The 12,075-nt window shown below is 40.1% G+C and overlaps 1 protein-coding gene across 3 annotated transcripts in view; it reads right to left on the bottom strand.

Annotated features, from left to right (window-relative positions):
* grk4 (G protein-coupled receptor kinase 4) overlaps positions 1–12,075 on the bottom strand; it is a 70,816-nt gene that overhangs the window by 13,325 nt on the left and 45,416 nt on the right. For all 3 annotated transcript variants that reach the window (XM_084715878.1, XM_084715877.1, XM_084715879.1), the window contains exons 7-9: positions 11,123–11,186; positions 10,679–10,819; positions 1,217–1,407 (exon numbers count right to left, since the gene is read on the bottom strand). In XM_084715878.1, the coding sequence (XP_084572004.1) occupies positions 1,217–1,407; positions 10,679–10,819; positions 11,123–11,186 (396 nt within the window). The remainder of the gene's footprint in view (positions 1–1,216; positions 1,408–10,678; positions 10,820–11,122; positions 11,187–12,075) is intronic.

Below are 12,075 nucleotides of genomic sequence, written 5' to 3' on the forward strand. Positions count from 1 at the left end.
GCCTTGTCTAACTTTTTAAAAACACACAATCCTATTATAATAGCTGTAAAATATGAATATCAGGCCACTCTATTAATTAATGCCATGCTCAACGGCAATGCCACCACTAAAGTTTACTGTAACACATGCAGACATCAAGGAACACTGTGTGTTTATATGACTACATGTGTATGTGGGTGCATGTGTCCTCTAAGAACATTAGTGTTTATATTAGCATTACTCTGAGGCTCCACCGAGTGTGACAGGTGATCCTGACACCTAATCTAGTGACAATTCATCATCGAGAACTTTCTGTTTGCACTTGCAATCTTTACACGATTGCAAACACTCTAATGGAACATAACACCACAGCTGAGAAAAAACGTAAACGTAAGACATAGTTAGTTTTAGACCTGTTGCACGGGTTTCAATTTCCCTCAGGTTAAAGGAGTATTCCACAGATTTACAACTGAACTTTGATAAGCTTTGGGAACTTGTGAAAGTCGGATTTAAAAAAGAATGGCCCAGATCATACACTGCCCACAATGCAACGGGGGAGCAGCTTTCATCAGCCCCTTACTGCCTGCTAAAACCCAGTGGGACAATTCCCACTCAGTCCGTTCCCAGTCTGATCTGGTGTGCGATCCTCAATCGGCATTCATTTTAATGTGATTTTATATTAAGAAAATGCAAAAATGTAGCTGGTCTAACGAAATCTAACACCCACCTTTGGGTTACTATAATCCAGCACAAAAACAACAATTACCAAAAATTGTTGGAAAGTCAATAAACAATTATCCCATATACTCTGACATAACCCTGACTCTGACTGTTCACTATGTTAGCAAGGCAGATAGTCAGCCATAGTATTATCTATGTATTGTGAGCAGTCAGTAACGTAGCTGGTGGAAAAGTAAGTGTGAAGCCTTGTCTTGATCCACTCCTGTTTGCCCTGTTAAAGTTACTGCATTATGCTGTTAATAAAAACTCAACACTTCCTGTATCCCTTTCAAATGAAAAGCCCACTAGCTTTTCAGTGGACAGAACCTTTTCGTTTACTGTAAAGTCCTTTATTGTGAAACATTTGCAGGAATGTGTGGTGATAAACCTGCTGACCTGAAATGCTATTCTAACTGATGGGCTGCATGCAGTAAACATGGCCCACCTATAACAGAAATACTATCATGATTAACCATGACCTTTCCCCAAAATGTGTCTGACCCCCATGTGACCTCACCTGTACACTATCCTCTCACGGTGCAGGTCCTCAAGGCCACAGCAGATCTCAGCAGCGTAGAAGATGGCCCTCTGCTCCTCAAAGCCCGAGTTGCCCATGTTGTAGATGTGGAACTTTAGGTCGCCGCCGTTCATTATGGTCAACACCAGGCACAGCGCATCCTTGGTCTCATAGGCATATGCTAGACTAACCTGGAAAGGGAGGTGAGGGTCCGGTCAAGGAGTCGGCGCAAAAGAGGGCATGAAGAGAGAGAAGGGGAGGAGGAGGAAGAGCAGTGGTAAGAGACAGGATGGCTAGAGGAACATGACTGTTTCATTTGGTTTGTTTAATGCCCCAAATAGTCATTCATTATCCCAGCTGGAACGTCAGGAATGTATACAAAGAGAAACAAAGAGAGATATATCACAGACATGGAAAACCAGAAGCTTCTTCTCCTACTCCTTCCTCCATTGCTTCATGTCCGTTCCCTCTAATCCCACCATCTATCTCTCTTTTCTCCCTTCATTCCCACCAGCACCCCCACCCCCGGCGCCCACCCCCGTGGGTCAGTGACACGCAGGGTATAGTGTGTGTGTGCATATGCTGTCATGTACAAGCAGGATGTTGCTGCCATCAGGAGGAATCCCATCTGCTCTAGACTACGTTGTCAGAGACGGACCACAAGAGGGGATGGGAAAAGATCTTATGGGCCAAGTGAACAACACACACACACTGTGCCTAAACAAACATGCCACAAGCCAAAGCAAACAGCCTTATGCATGCTTCCAAAAATCATGTTTATTCATCAGCGACAGGCCAATCTATTGAACTTGGCACCACAAAACAATGCCTCTCAGACTGGGCCTGCTCTCAGTATTTTCTTTAAAATGTGTAAAAAGGTTTCCCAATAATGAACAAAGATCAAAGTATTTCAATCATACAATCAAATTCCCACTAATGTTATTCTATGGTAATGCAATAAAGCCACAGAAATAAAAAAAAACTCAAATATAATCAGCTGACTGGAAATGACTTTAAACTCAGAGGAGGTGAATCACATCACAGCGTCCATTTTGTCTTACTCTGAAGTTTAATTTCTCAGGTAATGGACAGAAAAGTTAGGCTACGTTCAGATAGCAAGCCTTAATGTAACGCAGGCTTTCTCCTCTCAACATATTCTGAGATAACCCTGATGACATCACCACAACAATATCAGGGTTATCTTCTCAAACTTTCGAAAGCTCCCTTCAGAGTCACAAAACACAGCATACATATATATTTTAGCAATGGCTACTACTTCTGTAAGGCGGTGTGTGTGGATGCTTAGTCTGAGCCAAAGGTGGTGGGACTGTGACGTGAATGGTGTCACAGAAAAACCTTTCATCCAAAACCTCAGGATGTCAGTGGCATTCTTTAAACACGCAGTGTGTGTGCATGTGCTGTCGTGTACAAGCAGGATGTTGCTGCCATCAGGAGGAATCCCATCTGCTCTAAACTATGTTGTCAGAGACGGACCACAACAACATTTATTAGTTCAACGACATTTGCACGAGCGTTGCAGCAAGAAACCTCCGGCTCAGGCTGGTCACTCTGTGTTCGCACTGCAAAAACATCAGGTCTGTATCTGATTTAGGACCACATGTGATCAAAACTAAAAAGATCACATTTCATTTGGCATTACTGTTCACACAGACATGGAAAAAAAAATCAGATCTGTGCATATGAGCATAGAAAAAAAGAAAATCGGCCTGCAGTATGAACATAGCCATAATGAAAGTTGGTCTTCACTTGGTTTTAAATATGATTTAAATCACTGTTTGACCGAGTCGAGTCACAAACTTGACTTTGGTAGTCGCGACTTGCAATTTGACTTAAACTTAAGATTTAGCCATGACGCAAAAGGACTTGACACCTGTTTTTTTTTTTTTTTAATATTTGCATTATTCTAAGCAGACCAATATAGGCTAACACAGGAGGTAGCTATCATTTGGGGGGGGGGGGGGGGTAGTGAGAAGAGAACAGTGGTGTGCAGTGTCACATGAAAAGCACCTTAGACAGATGTGTTAATAATGTGTTAATAATGTGTTAACAGGCAAATGAGGAACAGTGTGATCCTCCTGAGAGGGAGCCAGAGCAGGAGGCTTTAACACTGCGATGAACGTTTTTGTCATACTTCTGTCTTCACTTTAGAACTGAACTAAACAGTCAACAGTTGCTCCAGAGCCTCTTTCTAGATTTATTCACAGACAAGACGGTAACAGCGTGAATGCCAATCATAAAATATCACATCGTAAATCCATATTTGGACAATCAGCTTTCTCCATCGAGGACTGTCAACTCTGGAACACTTTACCAACTGAAGTCAAACTGATTCCAGATATAAATACTTTACAACAGAGGTCAGGTGCCTGCTACAAGCAAACCAGAGCTGTACCCACTTTTAGCTAATTTCTTAGGTGTATTTATGTAAGTTGTGTAAGTAGTATGTATATTGTGCTATATGTATTGTGGTATATGTTGTGATACATGCATTGTGGTATATGTACTGTGGTATGTGCATTGCAGTATGTGTACTGTGGTATATTTATTTTATTGTACCTTCCATGTCTACAGTGTGTTGTGGTTTTATGATGAAGCTTTTATTAATAACACCATAGGCCTACATGTAAGAGCCCAACTAGGGACAAGAGATAAAAATTAGCAATAGCTATAAACTATCTGTGCAACACATCAGATGCATACTCTGATGGAACTATGTTAAATTGCATCATCCCTATAAAATAAAATAAAATAAAATAAAATACAGCTATAGGCTATGTTGTAATTTCAGAACCCCACTGTCATTTTGGAGGCTTGTTATTGATTGACACAAAATGACAACGCAGGCTGCAACAGTTTTTTATTCATGTTGAAAGTAAAACCTCACTGCTCGTGACCACTGATTTAAATATGGAAACTGAGGGGTGGTGGTGGTGGTGGGGGGTGTGACTTGCTTAACTTGAGCAATGACTTGACCTGACTTGCCTGATTCTCACCACAGTAACCTGGTTAAGACTTGAGAGTTGCTTGTAACCTGAATATGTGTGACTTACTCCCACCTCTGTTATTTGAGTAATTCTATGATGCATACTTAACCTTTCAAAATGTTATATTTCAGGAAATTTGTATCACACACTTTAAACAAGAAATCTGATTGGGTTTCAGTTCTTTTTCAATTTTATCAGATTCAAAACCTTTCAAATGATAGCCTGCCAAACCTGCATCAGAACGAGGCAGCTCAGTCTCACCTGCTGGAGAACAGGGTCACCCTGCCCTGTGTCTCACACACACACACACACCCACGCACTGCATATGAGGATGGGTTATTGGTTAAAACGTACAGTAAGCAGACCATATATATTGACTAATAGCTTGATGCACTGATCAAAAAAAGGTAAAGAAGAATAGCAAGAGAGAGAGAGAGAGAAATGAGGGGTTTGAGAGAGCACTTGACTCTTCTCCTTGCTACTGCTGTTTGGTCAGTGTTGCTAGGCAACAGAGCTGCTCTCGTAGGTAGAGAGGCACATGAAGAGTCATCAGTTTTGCCTGCAGCACAGAGAACGAACACACACACACACAGAATCATGTGCCAATCCCAGGTGACAAGATCTGCAAGTCTGAGGTTCTGTAACAAGCCCACTCCAGCCTCTGTGTGTGTGTGTGTGTGTGTGTGTGTGTGTGTGTGTGTGCGCGCGCACATGCATGCCCATACACATGCTTCTGCCATGACTCACTCAAAACAAGGACGCGCAACATAGCTCACGCTGCATCAAAAAGCGACTAATCCGACACGTAGTAGAACTCAAAACAGCACCATTAGCTTCAGATGGAGAACATGGAGAAGCTCTGCTCTGCTACAGTCCAGTTCACTGTAACTGCAGATCAATATCACAGGTATGTACAGTAAAACAGCAGAACATTGTGTTCTACTGTATGTACACATATGCAAAGTACACATTGCACACACACACACACAGACCCACAGAGCACAAATTAACATGCTTATCCCCCCAGCCGCTCCTTGCTACGGTCCAAGAATGTTAAACGAGCACTTGCTGTAATTTTCTTGTCTTTGGAACAATCTTTTTTTTTTTTTTTTTTTTTAAGACAAGCCTGACCCCGAGCCAAAGCTAAGTTTTCTTTTCCTGCTGGAGCACCTGAGATGTTTTTGTGCGTACAGTTGGACGAAATGGAAAGAGAAGCACACATCACTAGTTTTCCAGCTGCGTTTCACTCCTGATGTCAACATGCGTAGTCAAAGCAGGATTAAAATATAAGCCTTTTTAAAAAGGGACAGTTTCAAAAATCATGACCAAGTTACTAAAATCTACAGACATTGCTGTGAGCAGTTTCATGTAAAAAATATTCTCTTTCTAGTAAAAATAAAGTTCTGGTAGAATCTAGGGCAGCTCTTTAACAATCGATTAAACTGTTAGGCGATACTAAGAGTCCTAGTTGATCACGTTTTATTCATTATTCACAGAGAAAAAAAACACCTCAAACACTATTTGGGAGCTGCGCATTGCCGTTAAGCCAGTGCCTGTTTTTCCTGTGTTTTAAATAATGGTTTGCATCGTGTCCCAAAAATAAATATATATTTAAATGATTAAATATATGCACTACAACTACTTGTCTATTAGCTTACACTGAGGACCACTGGTCGACTAGGAAACCCTTTAGTTGGAGGCAGCCCTCACAGATTCTACCCTAGAAAGAAAGTAGTTCCTACATGAAACTGCTCACACCAAGGACCGTTGATTATCTTCAGTAACTGGGTCATAATTTCTGGAAAGAGACGTTGCTGTTGAGTTTTTCAAATGTATTTTTTGGTGCTTTAAGTACCACAAGCCATGATGGTATGAGTGCCATCTAGTTCCATTATACTGAAGAAAATGCAGTGTCTCTCACTGACTGAGACCGATTCCATTTGTAACTCGATACATGTTTAATGATGTGATACATCTTAGAAATTTTTAAATAGCCAACAATTTGGTTTTGATTCGATTCAGCTCTGTCATGATACGATACAATATGATGCAATACAAGACAATTCAATGTGTGAATCTTTACATTTTGATTAAACTAATGCTACATTTGAGTGCTATTAGTTGCAAAAAGAAATCCTGATAGTTTTACTAAATATAGTAACAGTAGAGACAGAGAGAAGGAGTCATTACAGTGATGTTTATATCTTATTATGAGTCTCATGTGTAAATGAGATACTGTAGCCTAAATGAGAATCTGTGAACAAACTTTAAAACTGTTTAAAATATCAGTATTTCTGCAGTAAGATGATCTGCTGCTCTGTTTCATATGAAGAGTGCTGTGGTTTGGATCAGTGTGGAGGAACAGTGAAGTGTTACCTGCTCTCACAGTGACATGACGTCTCTGTGGGTCAGACTCGTGTTTCTGTTCTCTGCTGTCCAAAACGTTTTGCATAAATGATCTGCAGCAGCGTTTCTCATCTTTCTTATAAAACCCAAACTTATTCTACACTTGAGCGTTATGAAAGTTTGGTGGTGCGACGCAGTACAATGTCACTTCTGTCGCTGTTTTCAGCGTGGTCTGTTTAAATGAAATGAAGAGGAGACACAGGAGAGGGAGGAGGGAACAGGGCCGTGCAGAGACCTTTGGGGGGGCAGGTGCTCAAAGTTAAAAGGGGGCACATGGAGCACGAATTTGAAACACCATACAGAAACATAAATTACAATATTTCAAGACATATACTGTATAGCCACAAATTTGTAGTGCTAATAATAAAGTAAAAAATAATTAAATGATATAGAAATCATGTACTTAAATGTATTTGTGCTTTTATTCAGTTTGACTATCCACTTTGCGCAAGACAGCAAGGTTATAAAAGTTATATATTTTATATTTATGCATATTATATTGAATTTGTGTGTATATATACAAATGTTATAAACAAGTACTTATATGTTTAAATGAGAGGCTGAGAAAATCACAATTCAAATTCTTCTAATTATTATTGTCATTGTTGTTGTTGTATTTATACTGTAATAGTCCAAAATTATGTGAATATGCATGTACATTGCATAGTTTTAGTGAAATAACAGCCTATGCCTCATTGCCTCTAGAAACATCAGAAAAACACTGCAACTCACTTGACGTTAAAATGATACATCTCTCTAATGCACTTTGTTCATGACAAAAGAAACATATAGAAACAAAAATAAGCCTGACATACTTTTTCCCCCTCAGCACGCTGTGTGTGGTTAACCAGCGGCTCTAACCTATGAGAGGTATGTGCGGAGTCAGACGCACGCACACACACAGGATGCTCACTTCACTTCGTCAGTCATCTTGCAAGAATACACCGTGCACAAACGAATACCGCTGCAAAACCTCCTCACCGGACCATCAGTTGTTTAAATACTCCCTCGGGTCTGCGGTTTCTAGACTAGCAGTGACCGCCTCTAGCAGCTTAGCAACACTCAGCTACAGGGCACGTCAGGGCAGTGAGGGCAGCGAGGGCACGTCTACATGGATCATGTAACCAGCCGAGGGTAGATCTGAATTATTATTATTTTGTTTTATTTATTATTTTGGGCCACACAGACAGACTTTCACACACACATACTTACAAAAAACAAACAAAAAAAAAAAACACTTTGACAAAAGGGCACTTTGGGCATCAAGGGGTAAAGGGGCAGGGAGGGAGCGCTTGTTTTGTGTAATCGTGACAACAGGCGTCCAGCGAGCGCGGTGCAGGCAGAGGTAGGAAGAGAGAGAAAACGGAGGAAAGCTACAGCAGCAGCTCCTTGATACCAAAAATGAAACATATGCGAGTCCTAATGAGATGCATCAATACAGTGGTGCTGCATCGATTCATTTCCGAATCATGTTCAGTGTTGTACCGATACAGGCCATCTGAACCAATGCACTCGTGTCTAACACATTAAAGTCCGATGCAACGGATGCATGAGTGAATCATTACACCCCTAGAAGGCAGGCATCTCTCTCACTGATGTCTCCAAAACTCTTCAACCAGGAAGATGTACCACATGTACAGAGATGGTTCATATTTTAAAATCTGTGAACAGACAAATTTTTGCTGTTGCTACTTGTATTTCATTTAAGAAAATAATAAATAATAATAAATACCAGCTATGAAAGTCAATCTTCCTTATTTCAGTTGTATTCAAGTACCGCTGTCATAAAAATTAAATGGAAATAAGTTAAACAATCAAAGTTATTCTTGCCACGCCGCTCATATATTTCATGACCTATAGAAATCACTGCTATCTTTTTTAAGGTCTGGAGTTGTTCCTATAATGTATCAACTTACACGTTAATGGACTGCCGACTGTAAATTTTCTGCCTTCCAGTACTTTGGTACGAAATGGAAGAAATGAAATGCTAGGTGACTCCCTAAAAAGCGTTCAAGCTTGGCATTACAGCGCCGGCCAAAAACCACCGCTTACTCATGACTATGGCTCGATTTATGAAAATCCTCCATAGGAAAATCAGCCAAGAGCAACGCCACCATTAAGAGCTTGAGGCAGGCATGGTGGTATAGTGGCGGGGTAATGATTTTTTTTTTCTTTTTGGACTGGCACACACACTCTGAGCAGCACACTGTACAACTTTCTTCTACATGCTGGTGCTTTATTATGAAACTTGAATTGTGTTGCAAAATTCAGTGCAGTTAGTTTCCAAGAGACGATGCAATGAGCTCAAGGAAGGAGACAGAGTCTTTGGAAGGTACTGAAGCCCCCCTTGACTTTTTATACATTTTGCGGTGTTCTAGCCAAAGCATCGTACAGTATTTCACCAATGCTACTAAGGCCTTTGTATAGTTTGAATATCATTCCCTCATTTCCTGTCATGTTTGAATGAGGTTCTTTGGAAATCATTTACGTATTGTTCTACAAATCTGTGCTTCCTCAGAATTGCGTCTGACATCTGACACTTCCTCAAATTTCATGCTCAGGTTACCGACACTTTTCAGTTGATTACACACGTGTTTTGTACTAAATCAAGTCCAAACATTTGATTTGGCCTCAAATGACCTCCTGTCAAGCTGTAAGGACATTTTGACACTTAAAGGAAACTAGATGAATTGCGACTCAGTTTTAAGGGTCACTGCAAATATGACTCATGCTTCATTTTAAAATGCTGTAATTGTCCTTATCGTGTCCCCGATTTCGTTTTCAGCTGATTGTGTGTAGACTGGCAAAAGCAACTCATCCAATATTGCGTTCAGCTTATATCACAAAGATAAAATCAGACTGTTTGCAAATGTGTGTGACTAAAGTAGGCATAGAGGCACGTGTGTGTGGGTGTGTGTTATTTTAGCTCACAATCTCTGACACGCACCTGTCAAAAAGTACACAAATATAAAACAAACAACCTGTGTATCTGAATCAAGAACATCAAGAACATATAAAAAATTCATTATAGCATCATATGGCAGCAAAACAGATTTCAATCACATTTTAGGATACATTCACAGATGATTTAAAGGGACAGTTCACCCCAGAATCAAACCTCATATTTCTCCTTTGGCCTGAAGTGCTTTTTATCCATTTAGATTGTTTTGGTGTGACTTGCTGAGGTTCGGACAAAGCACCCAAAATACATTTGAAAAACTCAACAACAACGTCTCTTTCGTGATATCATGAACTGGTTGATCAAGATAATCCACAGACCTCGTTGTGAGCAGTTTCATACAGGAACTACTGTCCTCCTATGGTTGAAGCAACCAGAACTAGTTTCTTTGTAGTAGAAAGAACCTAGGTCTTATATGAAAGTGCTCAGAACAAGGTTTGTGGATAATCTTGAGTAGCCAGTTCATGATTTTGGGAAAGAGACACTAGTGTTGAATTTTTCAGTGCCATCTGCTTCCATTATATTTGAGAGAAGGCAGATATCTCTATGGCTGATATCTTCAAAAGTCAGCAACTAACACCAAAATTATCTAGATTGATAAACAGCACTTAAAGTTTAAAAATATGTCATTCTGATTTTGGGTTGAACTGTCCCTTTAAGGTTGACAGTATGCTCCAAATGAAATCAAATTTGGCATGTTTGCACGGCAAAAAGCAGATTTATTATCATCTTGAATTTAAAATGGCCCCGCAGTGCTGTCACCTGCAACTGGTCAATAATATATTATGCCTTATTTTCCCCCCAACTTCTTGTGGTTTTCTCCCATCACGTTTCTTTCCACTGCCACTCACAAGCTCCTCCACCTGGCGTGGACGTCATTAAACAAACACAACTCGAGTCACAACAACTGTCTTCAACAGCTGATCGACAGCCTTTGCAAACACGTCATTCGATTTCATTTGCAGGATCCTGGAGCCACAACAAACAACGCTCTCACGTACACAACACACACTCACAACACTCACACAAACACACACAACAAGACAGGTACATTTCTGTTGAAAGGTTGAATAAGAAAAAGGTAGTACTTACTACAAAACTACTGTTAACTTTTTCTAAAATGCGTTTTTCGTTTAGTGCCATTGCTTCACCTTTTCTTTTCTTCACTCGTTTCTTTTCCAGCTTTTTACAGGCGTACATCTTACCGGTGGCACGTACTTGGCAGGCACAAACCTGGAAAACAAGCAGCGAGGAAACATGATCACACACACATGCGCAGAAACACACATGCTTTAAAAGTACAACTAATGGAAGTTAATGTGTCATACCACAGATTCCTCCACCCAACATTAACGGAGCGGGGACATAAACAGCGCTGCATTAACTAACTGTTAAAGGCTACTGGTAGCAGCTTAAATCATTAACATCTCATTTCCCAACTTGCTGTGTTAGAGAACATGATGCTGGCTCAGTATCCATCATAAAAACACCACCGTGCACCGTCGGTTATTTCTACTTCACTCCTGTGACACTCACCTCGCCAAATCCACCTTTTCCTAGTACTCTATAATGTCTGAAGGTATTTTTGGTTACTGGTTGCCTGCAGGGATGGAAAGACGAATGAGAAGTAGAAAGAGAGAAATGATACAGAGGGAGGGACAAAAAGAAACATTAGTTATGCCATTTTCTCAGACCATGTGATGTTGCAGACAGAGTAATGCTCTAATATATTATTAATCCACCCTGATGACTGCTGTTTCCAGCCTGCTTCGGTTACCCAGCCATTATGCAAAGCATCATCAATTATTTACCACTCACACAGAAACACTGATTGGCAGCACCACCTTTGTGTTTCAGTGCACCTTCCTGACTACCAGTCTGTATATACTGTATACTGAAGTGTTTGTTTTACGGCTGTGCATTAGTGTGTTTTTGTTTGTTGTAGGCATTTCTTCTGCTATTTATTAACATAAGGTTATAATTACTTAAAACTATATCAATTAATAATTTACTAAATTATCTGTAGTTTTGTTCTCTTAGAGGTAATGATCTGCCCAAAAAACACAGTTTGGGTATGTGCTAGAAGTTCAGAGTGCCACTTTTTATGACCCATTATATACTGTATATATTTATCATTATATGACAATGTTGATCAAACACAGTGTTTAAGATTCTCCTTGAGATCAGATGAAATAATCCTGCCATTTTCAAAGGCAAAGTTACAGTGAGTAGTATATTAAAAAGAAGTAGGAAATTACTACTACTACTACTACTACTACTGTGTGCTGTAGATAAATACTACAGCTTTTGTCCATAGGAGCAATGTGATTAAACCTAAAAACATCAGTTAATACTGGCTGGAGTGAGGCTTTGAAAGAGACAAGTTGCTGCCTTTAGCAAACAAACAAGTGGAATGAATGATGCAGTCGACTTAATCGTTAGTTGGTGCCTAGTCCTAATCGACCACATTCTCATTTATTCGTTAGTCG

Source organism: Lutjanus erythropterus, chromosome 3 (assembly GCF_056507025.1).
Source record: "Lutjanus erythropterus isolate fLutEry1 chromosome 3, fLutEry1.hap2, whole genome shotgun sequence".
Classification (NCBI taxonomy): Eukaryota; Metazoa; Chordata; class Actinopteri; order Lutjaniformes; family Lutjanidae; genus Lutjanus; species Lutjanus erythropterus.